We start from the raw sequence: 19,266 nt of genomic DNA on the forward strand, positions 1-19,266 counted from the left end.
TAAAAATGGCAAAGAGTGATGGAGAAAGTGGGCAGCCCTGTCTGGTGCCTCTCTGGAAGCAGAAGTTTGGAGAAGTTTTGTCATTAGTCTTCACACTTGCATTTGGGTTGTTGTATAATATTTTTATCCAGTCAATAAATGATGACCCAAACCCAAATTCTTTTAAAGTTGCAAATAAAAGTTTCCAGTTTACACGGTCAAATGCTTTTTCTGCATCTAAAGAAATAACTGGACTAGAGTTGAGTAATCAATTATGTAATCTGCGCATGTTAGTGTAGGAATGTCTACCTTTTACAAAGCCTGTTTGATCAGCGTGAATAATGGAAGGGGTTATTTTCTCTATCCTTCTGGCTAGAGCTTTGCTGATTATTTTGGGATCTACGTTTATTAATGAAATTGGACGATAACTGGATGGGAGTGTAGGGTCCTTTCCTGGTTTTAGTAGGACTGAAATATTCGCCAAGTTCATATTGGAGGGTATTTTTTGCTTTTCCTTTATTTCTAATACCATGCAGTAAAAGGTTGGAGCCAGTGTTGTCCAGAATTCTTTGTAGAATTAAGCTGGATAACCATCTGGACCTGCTGCTTTATTATTTGGCATACGATGGAGAGCTTCATGGAGCTCATGAACTGAAATAGGTGAATCTAGAGCCATTTTATTTTCCTGATTTATTTTAGGAAGATTGATGCTGCTAAGAAATTAGTTAATATTCTCATCTGTTGAGTTTATTTGTGATGAATATAATGCTTTGTAAAATTCTTTGAAAGTATTGTTCATCATGTCAGGATCATGGCTGATATTTCCTTCTGAATCTTTTATAGAGGGAATTGTTGTTTTCTCCTTATTTGCCTTTAGTTGGTTAGCCAGGAACTTTCCAGATTTCTTACCATGTTCAAAATTGTCCAATCGAAGTCTTTGCACCATGAATTGTGTTCTTTTATCTATTATTTCATTAAGTTCTAATTTGGCTTTTCTAATACCATTCAGTGTGTGTTCTTCTGGGGAGACATGGTAAGCTTCCTCTAGTGATTTAATTCTGAGTTCTAATTCTGATGTTCTCAAAGTTTCCTTCTTTTTCTTATGGGAAGAGAAGGATATTATTTTCCCTCTCATTACTGCTTTTCCTGCTTCCCACAGAACACACGCTGAAGTTTCTGGTCTGTTATTGTTTTCTAGATATGAGGACCATTCTCTTTCAAAGTAACTGATAAACTCAGAATCTGTAAGTAATGATGTATTAAATCTCCAGTTTCTAGTGGCTGGCTTACAGTTTTTACTTCTAAGGGTTAATGATACAGGTGCATGATCACTGATGATTATGGGATGGATCTATATCTCTGATATGTCACTCATGAGTGAAGTGCTGATTAGGAAGTAGTCTAGTCTAGAATAGGTATGGTGAACTGCAGAGAAGAAAGTGTATTCTCTCAGTGTCGGGTGATGAGAACGCCATGCATCGCAAAGACCAAAATCCTTCATGTACTGTTTAACCGTTTCAGCTGATTTCCAACCTCGATACTTCCCTGATGAACTGTATTTGTCTAGAATAACATTTAAGTCCCCTACTACAATGATTGTGTTATCTAAGTGATCATAGAGCGAAGTAAAGAGGGAGTGAAAAAAGGAGGAGTCATCAACATTTGGGCCATAAACATTTGCAATAGTTAACTTAACATTTTGAATAGATAATGTAACTATTAAAAATCTGCCTTCTGGATCTGTGATTGTTTGATCAATGTCAAATTTTAACCTTTTATTAATAAGAGTGGCTACTCCTCTTTGTCTGGAATTATAGCAAGCTGAGTAAACATGTGGAAACTGGTCCGTTGAAAGATTTATTGTTGAATTAGATAAATGAGTCTCCTGCAGGAGAACGATGTCTGCCTTCATTTCATGCATCCGATTAAGAATTTTTAACCTCTTTTCTCTTGTTCCAGCTCCACGCACATTCCAAGTGACAAACCTCAGTGTATCCATAAACTGACAAAGACAGCGTGTGTCTGTGTGTAACCCGCTGCTTGTGCGCCTGTCAGCTGTGTGCGGTACCTGGATCTGCGCGTTAAGTGTCTCTATGTGTGCTTTCCTCGTACTGAAGACTGTGTGAGGAAAGCACAATGTGTGAATCATGCAAAGCATTGTGTTTGATGTTTAATCTTGTGCATGCACCGCAAATCATAGCAATATAGAAGTAGGTAAAATTATTGATAAAAGTGAAAAGAGGGACCTTGCTAAAGCAAGAAAATAATTTAAAATTAACATCGGTGTCGAGAGCAGTGTATGTAGACGGGCATAGAAAATACTGATAACTATTAACTACAGATATGGCATGATTTAGTTAATATTTAAGATTATCAAAGCACATACCAACAAGTCAGTAGAGCCACGGAGTGATGTTCAGGTCGCAGTACAGCTGTCCATTGATAAACCATGTGGCTTCTTGTTCCAGGTGCAGACCTCAGCAGGGCCCCGGTGCTCAGCAGACCTGACAAACATCAGCTCCGGTTCAGACTGGATTGTGGTCCAGTTGACGTCTGCTGGTCTGTCATGTGATTTCATTGTCATCACGGATTCCGGTTCAAATCTCAAGACCACCCACTGCAATCCGTTCCGACACCCTGATCTCAACCGAAGTGCCAGAAATACGCTGATTTGTCGCATCACAGACCTGGAACCAGGAACTCTGTACAGGCTGACAACTGTTTCCAGGAAGGATGGAGGGACGAGTGGAGTCTCTGTGCGCACAGGTTAGGTTTCACTTGGAGGATTGAGGTTCCACCTGGTGATGTCTGCTCAAAATTCACAGAAAGAACCAGGTTTGGTTCTTGTTCTAGTCTTCTTCAAATAGATCGTTAAAAATGCTGTCGAATGTTTTCCATTTTACTTCCTTTCAAATGGTCACTATCACTGTCTTCCTCAGTGTCTCCATCCGTGTCTCTATCCGTGTCTCCATCAGTGTCTCAATCAGTGTCTCCATCAGTGTCTCCACCCGTGTCTCTATCAGTGTCTCTATCAGTGTCTCTATCTGTGTCTCCATCAGTGTCTCCATCTGTGTCTCAATCAGTGTCTCCATCAGTGTCTCCATCTCTGTCTCCACCCGTGTCTCCATCAGTGTCTCCATCAGTGTTTCTATCAGTGTCTCCATCAGTGTCTCTATCAGTGTCCCTGTCAGTGTCTCCATCAGTGTCTCCATCAGTGTCTCTATCAGTGTCCCTATCAGTGTCTCCATCAGTGTCTCTATCCGTGTCTCCATCAGTGTCTCCATTCGTGTCTCCATCCGTGTCTCTATAGGTGTCTCCATCCGTGTCTCTATCAGTGTCTCCATCCGTGTCTCTATCAGTGTCTCCATCCGTGTCTCTATCAGTGTCTCCATCCGTGTCTCCATCAGTGTCTCAATCCGTGTCTCTATCAGTGTCTCCATCAGTGTCTCCATTCGTGTCTCCATCCGTGTCTCTATAGGTGTCTCCATCCGTGTCTCTATCAGTGTCTCCATCCGTGTCTCTATCAGTGTCTCCATCTGTGTCTCTATCAGTGTCTCCATCCGTGTCTCCATCAGTGTCTCAATCCGTGTCTCTATCAGTGTCTCCATCCGTGTCTCTATCAGTGTCTCCATCCGTGTCTCTATCAGTGTCTCCATCCGTGTCTCCACCAGTGTCTCCATCCGTGTCTCTATCTGTGTCTCAATCAGTGTCTCCATCAGTGTCTCCATCCGTGTCTCTATCAGTGTCTCCATCCGTGTCTCTATCATTGTCTCCATCCGTGTCTCTATCAGTGTCTCCATCAGTGTCTCCACCCGTGTCTCCATCCGTGTCTCTATCTGTGTCTCCATCAGTGTCTCCATCAGTGTCTCCATCTCCGTCTCCACCCGTGTCTCCATCAGTGTCTCCATCAGTGTTTCTATCAGTGTCTCCATCCGTCACTCCATCAGTTTCTCTATCCGTGTCTCTATAGGTGTCTCCATCCGTGTCTCTATCAGTGTCTCCATCCGTGTCTCCACCAGTGTCTCCATCCGTGTCTCTATCAGTGTCTCCATCCGTGTCTCCATCAGTGTCTCAATCCGTGTCTCTATCAGTGTCTCCATCCGTGTCTCTATCAGTGTCTCCATCCGTGTCTCTATCAGTGTCTCCATCCGTGTCTCCACCAGTGTCTCCATCCGTGTCTCTATCTGTGTCTCAATCAGTGTCTCCATCAGTGTCTCCATCCGTGTCTCTATCAGTGTCTCCATCCGTGTCTCTATCATTGTCTCCATCCGTGTCTCTATCAGTGTCTCCATCAGTGTCTCCACCCGTGTCTCCATCCGTGTCTCTATCTGTGTCTCCATCAGTGTCTCCATCAGTGTCTCCATCTCCGTCTCCACCCGTGTCTCCATCAGTGTCTCCATCAGTGTTTCTATCAGTGTCTCCATCCGTCACTCCATCAGTTTCTCTATCCGTGTCTCTATAGGTGTCTCCATCCGTGTCTCTATCAGTGTCTCCATCCGTGTCTCCACCAGTGTCTCCATCCGTGTCTCTATCAGTGTCTCTATCAGTGTCTCCATCAGTGTCTCCATCAGTTTCTCTACCCGTGTCTCTATAGGTGTCTCCATCCGTGTCTCTATCAGTGTCTCCATCCGTGTCTCCACCAGTGTCTCCATCAGTGTCTCCATCAGTGTCTCTATCAGTGTCTCAATCGTGTCTCCATCAGTGTCTCTATCAGTGTCTCCATCAGTGTCTCCATCAGTGTCTCTATCAGTGTCTCCATCAGTGTATCTATCAGTGTCTCAATCAGTGTCTCCATCAGTGTCTCCATCAGTGTCTCCATCCGTGTCTCCATCAGTGTCTCTATCAGTGTCTCTATCAGTGTCTCCATCAGTGTCCCTGTCAGTGTCTCTATCAGTGTCTCTATTAGTGTCTCCATCAGTGTCTCTATCAGTGTCCCTATCAGTGTCTCCCTCCGTGTCTCTATCAGTGTCTCCATCAGTGTCTCTATCAGTGTCTCCATCAGTGTCTCTATCAGTGTCTCTATCAGTGTCTCCATCAGTGTCCCTGTCAGTGTCTCTATCAGTGTCTCTATTAGTGTCTCCATCAGTGTCTCTATCAGTGTCCCTATCAGTGTCTCCCTCAGTGTCTCTATCCGTGTCTCTATCCGTGTCTCCATCAGTGTCTCCATCAGTGTCTCCATCCGTGTCTCTATCAGTGTCTCTATCAGTGTCTCGATCCGTGTCTCGATCCGTGTCTCTATCCGTGTCTCTATCAGTGTCTCCATCCGTGTCTCTATCAGTGTCTCCATCAGTGTCCCTGTCAGTGTCTCTATCAGTGTCTCTATTAGTGTCTCCATCAGTGTCTCTATCAGTGTCCCTATCAGTGTCTCCATCAGTGTCTCTATCCGTGTCTCCATCAGTGTCTCCATCAGTGTCTCTATCCGTGTCTCAATCGTGTCTCCATCAGTGTCTCTATCAGTGTCTCTATCAGTGTCTCGATCCGTGTCTCTATCCGTGTCTCTATCAGTGTCTCCATCCATGTCTCTATCAGTGTCTCCATCGGTGTCTCCACCAGTGTCTCCATCCGTATCTCTATCAGTGTCTCTATCAGTGTCTCCATCCATGTCTCTATCCGTGTCTCTATCAGTGTCTCAATCAGTGTCTCCATCAGTGTCTCAAACAGTGTCTCCATCTGTGCCTCCACCCGTGTCTCTATCAGTGTCTCCATCCGTGTCTCCATCAGTGTCTCCATCAGTGTCTCCATCCGTGTCTCTATCAGTGTCTTCATCAGTGACTCAATCCGTGTCTCCATCAGTGTCTCCATCCGTGTCTCTATCAGTGTCTCCATCAGTGTCTCCATCCGTGTCTCTATCCGTGTCTCCATCAGTGTCTCTATCAGTGTGTCTATCTGTGTCTCCATCAGTGTCTCCATCTGTGTCTCAATATGTTTCTCCATCAGTGTCTCCATCAGTGTCTCCATCCGTGTCTCTATCAGTGTCTCCATCAGTGTCTCTATCAGTGTATCCATCCGTGTCTCTATCAGTGTCTCGATCAGTGTCTCCATCAGTGTCTGTATCAGTGTCTCTATCCGTGTCTCCATCAGTGTCTCCATCCATGTCTCTATGAGTGTCTCCATCAGTGTCTCCATCAGTGTCTAAATCAGTGTCTCCATCCGTGTCTCCATCAGTGTCTCCATCATTGTCTCTGTCAGTGTCTCCACCAGTGTCTCCATCAGTGTCTCCATCATTGTCTCTATCACCGTCTCCACCAATCTCTCCATCGGTGTCTCCATCAGTGTCTCCATCCGTGTCTCTGTCAGTGTCTCGATCAGTGTCTCTATCACTGTCTCCATCAGTCTCTCCATCGGTGTCTCCATCAGTGTCTCCATCCGTGTCTCTGTCAGTGTCTCGATCAGTGTCTCCATCTGTGTCTCCATCAGTGTCTCCACCAGTGTCTCCATCAGTGTCTCCATCCGTGTCTCCAACAGTGTCTCCATCCGTGTCTCTATCTGTGTCTCAATCAGTGTCTCCATCAGTGTCTCCATCCGTGTCTCTATCAGTGTCTCTATCAGTGTCTCCATCCGTGTCTCCATCCGTGTCTCTGTCAGTGTCTCCATCCGTGTCTCCATCCGTGTCTCAATCAGTGTCTCCATCAGTGTCTCTATCAGTGTCTCCATCCGTGTCTCCATCAGTGTCTCTATCAGTATCTCCATCAGTCTCTCCATCGGTGTCTCCATCAGTGTCTCCATCCGTGTCTCTGTCAGTGTCTCGATCAGTGTCTCCATCTGTGTCTCCATCAGTGTCTCCACCAGTGTCTCCATCAGTGTCTCCATCCGTGTCTCCACCAGTGTCTCCATCCGTGTCTCTATCTGTGTCTCAATCAGTGTCTCTATCAGTGTCTCCATCCGTGTCTCCATCCGTGTCTCTGTCAGTGTCTCCATCCGTGTCTCCATCCGTGTCTCAATCAGTGTCTCCATCAGTGTCTCAATCAGTGTCTCCATCAGTGTCTCTATCAGTGTCTCCATCCGTGTCTCCATCAGTGTCTCTATCAGTATCTCCATCCGTGTCTCCATCCGTGTCTCTATCAGTGTCTCCATCCGTGTCTCTGTCAGTGTCTCGATCAGTGTCTCTATCACTGTCTCCATCAGTCTCTCCATCGGTGTCTCCATCAGTGTCTCCATCCGTGTCTCTGTCAGTGTCTCGATCAGTGTCTCCATCTGTGTCTCCATCAGTGTCTCCACCATTGTCTCCATCAGTGTCTCCATCAGTGTCTCCATCCGTGTCTCCACCAGTGTCTCCATCCGTGTCTCTATCTGTGTCTCAATCAGTGTCTCCATCAGTGTCTCCATCCGTGTCTCTATCAGTGTCTCTATCAGTGTCTCCATCCGTGTCTCCATCCGTGTCTCTGTCAGTGTCTCCATCCGTGTCTCCATCCGTGTCTCAATCAGTGTCTCCATCAGTGTCTCTATCAGTGTCTCCATCCGTGTCTCCATCAGTGTCTCTATCAGTGTCTCCATCAGTGTCTCTATCAGTGTCCCTATCAGTGTCTCCATCAGTGTCTCTATCCGTGTCTCTATCAGTGTCTCCATCCGTGTCTCTATCAGTGTCTCCATCAGTGTCTCCATCAGTGTCTCAATCAGTGTCTCCATCTGTGTCTCGATCTGTTTCTCCATCTGTGTCTCCATCAGTGTCTCCATCCGTGTCTCCATCAGTGTCTACATCCATGTCTCTATCAGTGTCTCCATAAGTGTCTAAATCAGTGTCTCTATCCGTGTCTCCATCAGTATCTCCACCCGTGTCTCCATCAGTGTCTCCATCATTTTCTCTATCACTGTCTCCATCAGTCTCTCCATCGGTGTCTCCATCAGTGTCTCCATCCGTGTCTCTGTCATTGTCTTGATCAGTGTCTCCATCTGTGTCTCCATCAGTGTCTCCACCTGTGTCTCCATCAGTGTCTCCATCATTGTCTCTATCACTGTCTCCATCAGTGTCTCCATAAGTGTCCCTGTCAGTGTCTCCATCAGTGTCTCTATCCGTGTCTCCATCAGTGTCTCCATCAGTGTCTCTATCAGTGTCTCCATCCGTGTCTCTATCAGTTTCTCCATCCGTGTCTCCATCCGTGTCTACATCCGTGTCTCTATCAGTGTCTCTATCCGTGTCTCTATCTGTGTCTACATCAGTGTTTCTATCAGTGTCTCCATCAGTGTCTCTATCAGTGTCTCTATCCGTGTCTCCATTAGTGTCTCTATCAGTGTCTCAATCGTGTCTCCATCCGTGTCTCTGTCAGTGTCTTTATCAGTGTCTCCATCAGTTTCTCTACCCGTGTCTCTATTGGCGTCTCCATCCGTGTCTCTATCAGTGTCTCCATCCGTGTCTCTATCAGTGTCTCTATCAGTGTCTCCATCCGTGTCTCTATCAGTGTCTCTTTCAGTGTCTCCATCAGTGTCTAGATCAGTGTCTCCATCCATGTCTCTATCAGTGTCTCCACCAGTGTCTCCATCCGTGTCTCTATTAGTGTCTCCATCAGTGTCTCAATCAGTGTCTCCATCAGTGTCTCCATCCGTGTCTCCATCAGTGTCTCTATCAGTGTATCCATCCGTGTCTCTATCAGTGTCTCGATCAGTGTCTCCATCAGTGTCTGTATCAGTGTCTCTATCCGTGTCTCCATCAGTGTCTCCATCCATGTCTCTATGAGTGTCTCCATCAGTGTCTCCATCAGTGTCTAAATCAGTGTCTCCATCCGTGTCTCCATCAGTGTCTCCATCATTGTCTCTGTCAGTGTCTCCACCAGTGTCTCCATCTGTGTCTCCATCAGTGTCTCCACCAGTGTCTCCATCAGTGTCTCCATCATTGTCTCTATCACCGTCTCCACCAATCTCTCCATCGGTGTCTCCATCAGTGTCTCCATCCGTGTCTCTGTCAGTGTCTCGATCAGTGTCTCTATCACTGTCTCCATCAGTCTCTCCATCGGTGTCTCCATCAGTGTCTCCATCCGTGTCTCTGTCAGTGTCTCGATCAGTGTCTCCATCTGTGTCTCCATCAGTGTCTCCACCAGTGTCTCCATCAGTGTCTCCATCCGTGTCTCCAACAGTGTCTCCATCCGTGTCTCTATCTGTGTCTCAATCAGTGTCTCCATCAGTGTCTCCATCCGTGTCTCTATCAGTGTCTCTATCAGTGTCTCCATCCGTGTCTCCATCCGTGTCTCTGTCAGTGTCTCCATCCGTGTCTCCATCCGTGTCTCAATCAGTGTCTCCATCAGTGTCTCTATCAGTGTCTCCATCCGTGTCTCCATCAGTGTCTCTATCAGTATCTCCATCAGTCTCTCCATCGGTGTCTCCATCAGTGTCTCCATCCGTGTCTCTGTCAGTGTCTCGATCAGTGTCTCCATCTGTGTCTCCATCAGTGTCTCCACCAGTGTCTCCATCAGTGTCTCCATCCGTGTCTCCACCAGTGTCTCCATCCGTGTCTCTATCTGTGTCTCAATCAGTGTCTCTATCAGTGTCTCCATCCGTGTCTCCATCCGTGTCTCTGTCAGTGTCTCCATCCGTGTCTCCATCCGTGTCTCAATCAGTGTCTCCATCAGTGTCTCAATCAGTGTCTCCATCAGTGTCTCTATCAGTGTCTCCATCCGTGTCTCCATCAGTGTCTCTATCAGTATCTCCATCCGTGTCTCCATCCGTGTCTCTATCAGTGTCTCCATCCGTGTCTCTGTCAGTGTCTCGATCAGTGTCTCTATCACTGTCTCCATCAGTCTCTCCATCGGTGTCTCCATCAGTGTCTCCATCCGTGTCTCTGTCAGTGTCTCGATCAGTGTCTCCATCTGTGTCTCCATCAGTGTCTCCACCAGTGTCTCCATCAGTGTCTCCATCCGTGTCTCCACCAGTGTCTCCATCCGTGTCTCTATCTGTGTCTCAATCAGTGTCTCCATCAGTGTCTCCATCCGTGTCTCTATCAGTGTCTCTATCAGCGTCTCCATCCGTGTCTCCATCCGTGTCTCTGTCAGTGTCTCCATCCGTGTCTCCATCCGTGTCTCAATCAGTGTCTCCATCAGTGTCTCTATCAGTGTCTCCATCCGTGTCTCCATCAGTGTCTCTATCAGTGTCTCCATCAGTGTCTCTATCAGTGTCCCTATCAGTGTCTCCATCAGTGTCTCTATCCGTGTCTCTATCAGTGTCTCCATCCGTGTCTCTATCAGTGTCTCCATCAGTGTCTCCATCAGTGTCTCAATCAGTGTCTCCATCTGTGTCTCGATCTGTTTCTCCATCTGTGTCTCCATCAGTGTCTCCATCAGTGTCTCTATCAGTGTCTCTATCCGTGTCTCCATCAGTGTCTACATCCATGTCTCTATCAGTGTCTCCATAAGGGTCTAAATCAGTGTCTCTATCCGTGTCTCCATCAGTATCTCCACCCATGTCTCCATCAGTGTCTCCATCATTTTCTCTATCACTGTCTCCATCAGTCTCTCCATCGGTGTCTCCATCAGTGTCTCCATCCGTGTCTCTGTCATTGTCTTGATCAGTGTCTCCATCTGTGTCTCCATCAGTGTCTCCACCTGTGTCTCCATCAGTGTCTCCATCATTGTCTCTATCACTGTCTCCATCAGTGTCTCCATCAGTGTCCCTGTCAGTGTCTCCATCAGTGTCTCTATCCGTGTCTCCATCAGTGTCTCCATCAGTGTCTCTATCAGTGTCTCCATCCGTGTCTCTATCAGTTTCTCCATCCGTGTCTCCATCCGTGTCTACATCCGTGTCTCTATCAGTGTCTCTATCCGTGTCTCTATCTGTGTCTACATCAGTGTTTCTATCAGTGTCTCCATCAGTGTTTCTATCAGTGTCTCTATCCGTGTCTCCATTAGTGTCTCTATCAGTGTCTCAATCGTGTCTCCATCCGTGTCTCTGTCAGTGTCTTTATCAGTGTCTCCATCAGTTTCTCTACCAGTGTCTCTATTGGCGTCTCCATCCGTGTCTCTATCAGTGTCTCCATCCGTGTCTCTATCAGTGTCTCTATCAGTGTCTCCATCCGTGTCTCTATCAGTGTCTCTTTCAGTGTCTCCATCAGTGTCTAGATCAGTGTCTCCATCCATGTCTCTATCAGTGTCTCCACCAGTGTCTCCATCCGTGTCTCTATTAGTGTCTCCATCGGTGTCTCAATCAGTGTCTCCATCAGTGTCTCCATCCGTGTCTCAATCAGTGTCTCCATCAGTGTCTCCATCCGTGTCTCTATCAGTGTCTCCATCAGTGTCTAAAACAGTGTCTCCATCAGTGTCTCCATCAGTGTCCCCATCCGTGTCTCCATCAGTGTCTCAATCAGTGTCTCCATCAGTGTCTCCATCTGTGTCTCTATCAGTGTCTCCATCAGTGTCTCAATCAATGTCTCCATCAGTGTCTCCATCCGTGTCTCAATCAGTGTCTCCATCAGTGTCTCCATCCATGTCTCTATCAGTGTCTCCATCAGTGTCTAACACAGTGTCTCTTTCAGTGTCTCCATCAGTATCACCCTCCGTGTCTCCATCGGTGTCTCCATCCGTGTCTCTATCCGTGTCTCCATCAGTGTCTCCATCCGTGTCTCTATCAGTGTCTCCATCTGTATCTCGATCTGTTTCTCCATCTGTGTCTCCATCAGTGTCTCCATCAGTGTCTCTATCAGTGTCTCTATCCGTGTCTCCATCCGTGTCTCCATCCATGTCTCTATCAGTGTCTCCATAAGTGTCTCTATCAGTGTCCCTATCAGTGTCTCCATCAGTGTCTCTATCCGTGTCTCTATCAGTGTCTCCATCCGTGTCTATATCAGTGTCTCCATCAGTGTCTCCATCAGTGTCTCAATCAGTGTCTCCATCTGTGTCTCGATCTGTTTCTCCATCTGTGTCTCCATCAGTGTCTCCATCAGTGTCTCTATCAGTGTCTCTATCCGTGTCTCCATCAGTGTCTACATCCATGTCTCTATCAGTGTCTCCATAAGTGTCTAAATCAGTGTCTCTATCCGTGTCTCCATCAGTATCTCCACCCGTGTCTCCATCAGTGTCTCCATCATTGTCTCTATCACTGTCTCCATCAGTCTCTCCATCGGTGTCTCTGTCAGTGTCTCGATCAGTGTCTCCATCTGTGTCTCCATCAGTGTCTCCATCCGTGTCTCTGTCAGTGTCTCGATCAGTGTCTCCATCTGTGTCTCCATCAGTGTCTCCACCTGTGTCTCCATCAGTGTCTCCATCATTGTCTCTATCACTGTCTCCATCAGTGTCTCCATCAGTGTCCCTGTCAGTGTCTCCATCAGTGTCTCTATCCGTGTCTCCATCAGTGTCTCCATCAGTGTCTCTATCAGTGTCTCCATCCGTGTCTCTATCAGTTTCTCCATCCGTGTCTCTATCCGTGTCTCCATCAGTGTCTCTATCCGTGTCTCCATCAGTGTCTCCATCAGTGTCTCCATCCGTGTCTCCATCCGTGTCTCTATCAGTGTCTCTATCCGTGTCTCCATTAGTGTCTCTATCAGTGTCTCAATTGTGTCTCCATCCGTGTCTCTGTCAGTGTCTCCATCAGTTTCTCTACCCGTGTCTCTATTGGCGTCTCCATCCGTGTCTCTATCAGTGTCTCCATCCGTGTCTCTATCAGTGTCTCTATCAGTTTCTCCATCCGTGTCTCTATCCGTGTCCCCATCAGTGTCTCTATCCGTGTCTCCATCAGTGTCTCCATCAGTGTCTCCATCCGTGTCTCCATCCGTGTCTCTATCAGTGTCTCTATCCGTGTCTCTATCTGTGTCTCTATCAGTGTCTCAATCGTGTCTCCATCCGTGTCTCTATCCGTGTCTCCATCTGTGTCTCCATCTGTGTCTCAATCAGTGTCTCCATCAGTTTCTCTACCCGTGTCTCTATCCGTGTCTCCATCTGTGTCTCAATCAGTGTCTCCATCAGTGTCTCAATCAGTGTCTCCATCAGTGTCTCCATCCGTGTGTCCATCAGTGTCTCTATCAGTGTCTCAATCCATGTCTCCATCAGTGTCTCCATTAGTGTCTCTATCAGTGTCTCTATCTGTGTCTCCATCCGTGTCTCCATCAGTGTCTCCATCAGTGTCTCAATCCATGTCTCCACCAGTGTCTCCATCAGTGTCTCCATCTGTGTCTCAATCTGTTTCTCCATCAGTGTCTCCACAGGTGTCTCCATCAGTTTCTCTACCCGTGTCTCTATTGGCGTCTCCATCCGTGTCTCTATCAGTGTCTCCATCCGTGTCTCTATCAGTGTCTCTATCAGTGTCTCCATCCGTGTTTCTATCAGTGTCTCCATCAGTGTCTCAATCCGTGTCTCTATCCGTGTCTCCATCTGTGTCTCAATCAGTGTCTCCATCAGTGTCTCAATCAGTGTCTCCATCAGTGTCTCCATCCGTGTGTCCATCAGTGTCTCTATCAGTGTCTCAATCCATGTCTCCATCAGTGTCTCCATCAGTGTCTCTATCAGTGTCTCTATCCGTGTCTCCATCTGTGTCTCAATCAGTGTCTCCATCAGTGTCTCAATCAGTGTCTCCAACAGTGTCTCCATCCGTGTCTCCATCAGTGTCTCCATCAGTGTCTCAATCCATGTCTCCACCAGTGTCTCCATCAGTGTCTCCATCTGTGTCTCAATCTGTTTCTCCATCAGTGTCTCCATCAGTGTCTCCATCAGTGTCTCATTTGTGTCTCCATCCGTGTCTCTATCAGTGTCTCCATCAGTGTCTCTATCCGTGTCTCCATCAGTGTCTACATCCATGTCTCTATCAGTGTCTCCATAAGTGTCTAAATCAGTGTCTCTATCCGTGTCTCCATCAGTATCTCCACCCGTGTCTCCATCAGTGTCTCCATCATTGTCTCTATCACTGTCTCCATCAGCCTCTCCATCGGTGTCTCCATCAGTGTCTCCATCCGTGTCTCTGTCAGTGTCTCGATCAGTGTCTCCATCTTTGTCTCCATCAGTGTCTCCACCTGTGTCTCCATCAGTGTCTCCATCATTGTCTCTATCAATGTCTCCATCAGTGTCTCCATCAGTGTCCCTGTCAGTGTCTCCATCAGTGTCTCTATCCGTGTCTCCATCAGTGTCTCCATCAGTGTCTCTATCAGTGTCTCCATCCGTGTCTCTATCAGTTTCTCCATCCGTGTCTCTATCCGTGTCTCCATCAGTGTCTGTATCCGTGTCTCCATCAGTGTCTCCATCCGTGTCTCCATCCGTGTCTCTATCAGTGTCTCTATCCGTGTCTCTATCTGTGTCTCTATCAGTGTCTCAATCGTGTCTCCATCCGTGTCTCTGTCAGTGTCTCCATCAGTTTCTCTACCCGTGTCTCTATTGGCGTCTCCATCCGTGTCTCTATCAGTGTCTCCATCCGTGTCTCTATCAGTGTCTCTATCAGTGTCTCCATCCGTGTTTCTATCAGTGTCTCCATCAGTGTCTCAATCCGTGTCTCTATCCGTCTCTCCATCTGTGTCTCAATCAGTGTCTCCATCAGTGTCTCAATCAGTGTCTCCGTCCGTGTGTCCATCAGTGTCTCTATCAGTGTCTCAATCCATGTCTCCATCAGTGTCTCCATTAGTGTCTCTATCAGTGTCTCCATCCTTGTCTCTATCAGTGTCTCCATCAGTGTCTCTATCAGTGTCTCCATCTGTGTTTCTATAAGTGTCTCCATCAGTGTCCCTTTCAGTGTCTCCATCAATGTCTCTATCTGTGTCTCCATCAGTGTCTCCATCAGTGTCTCCATCCGTGTCTCTATCAGTGTCTCCATCCGTGTCTCTTTCATTGTCTCCATCCGTGTCTCTATCACTGTCTCCATCAATGTCTCTATCCATGTCTCTATCCGTGTCTCCATCAGTGTCTCCATCCGTGTCTCCATCCGTGTCTCTATCAGTGTCTCTGTCAGTGTCTCCATCCGTGTCTCTATCCGTGTCTCTATCCATGTCTCCATCAGTGTCTTTATCAGTGTCTCCATCCGTGTCTCCAACCGTGTCTCTATCAGTGTCCCTATCATTGTCTCCATCAGTGTCTCTATCAGTGTCCCTATCAGTGTCTCCATCAGTGTCTCTATCCATGTCTCTATCCATGTCTCCATCAGTGTCTTTGTCAGTGTCTTCATTCGTGTCTCCATCCGTGACTCTATCATTGTCTCCATCCGTGTCTCTATCAGTGTTTCTATCAGTGTCTCCTTCAGTGTCTCCATCCGTGTCTCTATCCGTGTCTCTATCCATGTCTCCATCAGTGTCTCTATCAGTGTCTTCATCCGTGTCTCCATCCGTGACTCTATCATTGTCTCCATCCGTGTCTCGATCAGTGTCTCCATCTGTGTCTCCATCAGTGTCTCCATCTGTGTCTCAATCTGTTTCTCCATCAGTGTCTCCATCCGTGTCTCTGTCAGTGTCTCTATCAGTTTCTCTATCTGTGTCTCCATCAGTGTCTCCATCTGTGTCTCAATCTGTTTCTCCACCAGTGTCTCCATCAGTGTCTCATCTGTGTCTCCATCCGTGTCTCTATCAGTGTCTCCATCAGTGTCTCTATCAGTGTCTCTATCAGTGTCTCCATCAGTGTCTCTATCAGTGTCTCTATCCGTGTCTCCATCAGTGTCTCCATCCATGTCTCTATCAGTGTCTCCATCAGTGTCTAAATCAGTGTCTCCATCAGTGTCTCCACAGGTGTCTCCATCAGTGTCTCCACAGGTGTCTCCATCAGTGTCTCCATCATTGTCTCTATAACTGTCTCCATCAGTCTCTCCATCGGTGTCTCTATCCGTGTCTCTATCCGTGTCTCGATCAGTGTCTCGATCAGTCTCTCCATCAGTGTCTCCATCCGTGTCTCTATCCGTGTCTCTATCTGTGTCTCCATCAGTGTCTCGATCAGTGTCTCCATCAGTGTCTCTATCAGTGTTTCTATCCGTGTCTCCATCAGTGTCTCCATCCATGTCTCTATGAGTGTCTCCCTCAGTGTCTCTATCCGTGTCTGTATCCGTGTCTCCATCAGTGTCTCCACTAGTGACTCCATCAGTGTCTCCATCCATGTCTCTGTCAGTGTCTCGATCAATGTCTCCATCTGTGTTTCTGTCAGTGTCTCGATCAGTGTCTCCATCTGTGTCTCCATCAGTGTCTCCACCTGTGTCTCCATCAGTGTCTCCATCATTGTCTCTATCACTGTCTCGATCAGTGTCTCCATCAATGTCTCTATCAGTGTTTTTATCCGTGTCTCCATCAGTGTCTCCATCCATGTCTCTATGAGTGTCTCCCTCAGTGTCTCTATCCGTGTCTCCATCAGTGTCTCCACTAGTGACTCCATCAGTGTCTCCATCCATGTCTCTGTCAGTGTCTCGATCAGTGTCTCCATCTGTGTCTCTGTCAGTGTCTCGAACAGTGTCTCCATCTGTGTCTCCATCAGTGTCTCCACCTGTGTCTCCATCAGTGTCTCCATCATTTTCTCTATCACTGTCTCCATCAGTGTCTCCATCAGTGTCCCTGTCAGTGTCTCCATCAGTGTCTCTATCCGTGTCTCCATCAGTGTCTCCATCAGTGTCTCTATCAGTGTCTCTATCCGTGTCTCCATCAGTGTCTCCATCCATGTCTCTATCAGTGTCTCCATCAGTGTCTCCATCATTTTCTCTATCACTGTCTCCATCAGTGTCTCCATCAGTGTCCCTGTCAGTGTCTCCATCAGTGTCTCTATCCGTGTCTCCATCAGTGTCTCCATCAGTGTCTCTATCAGTGTCTCTATCCGTGTCTCCATCAGTGTCTCCATCCATGTCTCTATCAGTGTCTCCATCAGTGTCTAAATCAGTGTCTCCATCAGTGTCTCCACAGGTGTCTCCATCAGTGTCTCCATCATTGTCTCTATAACTGTCTCCATCAGTCTCTCCATCGGTGTCTCTATCCGTGTCTCTATCCGTGTCTCGATCAGTGTCTCGATCAGTCTCTCCATCAGTGTCTCCATCCGTGTCTCTATCCGTGTCTCTATCTGTGTCTCCATCAGTGTCTCGATCAGTGTCTCCATCAGTGTCTCTATCAGTGTTTCTATCCGTGTCTCCATCAGTGTCTCCATCCATGTCTCTATGAGTGTCTCCCTCAGTGTCTCTATCTGTGTCTCTATCCGTGTCTCCATCAGTGTCTCCATCAGTGTCTCTATCCGTGTCTCCATCAGTGTCTCTATCCGTGTCTCCATCAGTGTCTCCATCAGTGTCTCCATCTGTGTCTCAATCAGTGTCTCCATCAGTGTCTCAATCAGTGTCTCCATCAGTGTCTCCATCCGTGTGTCCATCAGTGTCTCTATCAGTGTCTCAATCCATGTCTCCATCAGTGTCTCCATCAGTGTCTCTATCAGTGTCTCTATCCGTGTCTCCATCTGTGTCTCAATCAGTGTCTCCATCAGTGTCTCAATCAGTGTCTCCAACAGTGTCTCCATCCGTGTCTCCATCAGTGTCTCAATCCATGTCTCCACGAGTGTCTCCATCAGTGTCTCCATCTGTGTCTCAATCTGTTTCTCCATCAGTGTCTCTATCAGTGTCTCCATAAGTGTCTCTATCAGTGTCTCTATCAGTGTCTCCATCAGTGTCTCTATCAGTGTCTCTATCCGTGTCTCCATCAGTGTCTCCATCCATGTCTCTATCAGTGTCTCCATCAGTGTCTAAATCAGTGTCTCCATCAGTGTCTCCACAGGTGTCTCCATCAGTGTCTCCGTCATTGTCTCTATAACTGTCTCCATCAGTCTCTCCATCGGTGTCTCTATCCGTGTCTCTATCTGTGTCTCTATCCGTGTCTCGATCAGTGTCTCGATCAGTCTCTCCATCAGTGTCTCCATCCGTGTCTCCATCCGTGTCTCTATCTGTGTCTCCATCCGTGTCTCGATCAGTGTCTCCATCAGTGTCTCTATCAGTGTTTCTATCCGTGTCTCCATCAGTGTCTCCATCCATGTCTCTATGAGTGTCTCCCTCAGTGTCTCTATCCGTGTCTCCATCAGTGTCTCCACTAGTGACTCCATCAGTGTCTCTATCAGTGTCTCTATTCGTGTCTCTATCAGTGTCTCTATCTGTGTCTCCATCAGTGTCTCCATCCATGTCTCTGTCAGTGTCTCGATCAGTGTCTCCATCTGTGTCTCCATCAGTGTCTCCATCTGTGTCTCAATCTGTTTCTCCATCTGTGTCTCCATCAGTGTCTCCATCAGTGTCTCATCTGTGTCTCTATCAGTTTCTCTATCTGTGTCTCCATCAGTGTCTCATCTGTGTCTCCATCCGTGTCTCTATCAGTGTCTCCATCAGTGTCTCTATCAGTGTCTCTATCAGTGTCTCCATCAGTGTCTCTATCAGTGTCTCTATCCGTGTCTCCATCAGTGTCTCCATCCATGTCTCTATCAGTGTCTCCATCAGTGTCTAAATAAGTGTCTCCATCAGTGTCTCCACAGGTGTCTCCATCAGTGTCTCCATCATTGTCTCTATAACTGTCTCCATCAGTGTCTCATCTGTGTCTCTATCCGTGTCTCTATCCGTGTCTCCATCAGTGTCTCTATCGGTGTCTCTATCAGTGTCTCCATCCATGTCTCTATCCATTTCTCTATCCGTGTCTCCATCAGTGTCTCCATCCGTGTCTCCATCCGTGTCTCTATCAGTGTCTCTATCAGTGTCTCCATCCGTGTCTCTATCCGTGTCTCTATCCATGTCTCCATCAGTGTCTTTATCAGTGTTTCCATCCGTGTCTCCATCCGTGACTCTATCATTGTCTCCATCCGTGTCTCTATCAGTGTCTCTATCAGTGTCTCCATCAGTGTCTCCATCAGTGTCTCAATCCGTGTCTTCATCAGTGTCTCCATCCGTGTCTCTATCAGTGTTTCTATCAGTGTCTCCATCAGTGTCTCCATCCGTGTCTCTATCAGTGTCTCTATCCATGTCTCTATCCATGTCTCTATCAGTGTCTCCATCAGTGTCTCTATCTGTATCTCCAACAGTGTCTCTATCAGTGTCTCCATCAGTGTCTCCATCCGTGTCTCTATCAGTGTCTCCATCAGTGTCTCCATCAGTGTCTCCATCCATGTCTCTGTCAGTGTCTCGATCAGTGTCTCTATCAGTGTCTCTATCTGTGTCTCCATCAGTGTCTCCATTCATGTCTCTGTCAGTGTCTCGATCAGTGTCTCCATCTGTGTCTCCATCAGTGTCTCCATTAGTGTCTCTATGACTGTCTCCATCAGTGTCTTCATCCGTGTCTCTATCAGTGTCTCCATCAGTGCCTCTATCCGTGTCTCTATCCGTGTCTCCATCAGTGTCTCCATCGGTGTCTCCATCCTTGTCTCTATCAGTGTCTCCATCAGTGTTTCTATCTGTATCTCCATCAGTGTC

General features: G+C 47.2%; 1 protein-coding gene across 1 annotated transcript in view; it reads left to right on the forward strand.

Moving 5' to 3' along the window:
- The window catches only part of LOC306770034 (receptor-type tyrosine-protein phosphatase beta-like), a 270,125-nt gene that overhangs the window by 19,373 nt on the left and 231,486 nt on the right, over positions 1–19,266 (forward strand). Inside the window, exon 3 of the mRNA XM_079258804.1 lies at positions 2,448–2,745. Within this exon, the coding sequence (XP_079114930.1) occupies positions 2,448–2,745 (298 nt within the window). The remainder of the gene's footprint in view (positions 1–2,447; positions 2,746–19,266) is intronic.

This window comes from Telmatherina bonti (genome assembly GCF_933228915.1).
Source record: "Telmatherina bonti genome assembly, chromosome: 2".
NCBI classification, from domain to species: domain Eukaryota; kingdom Metazoa; phylum Chordata; class Actinopteri; order Atheriniformes; family Telmatherinidae; genus Telmatherina; species Telmatherina bonti.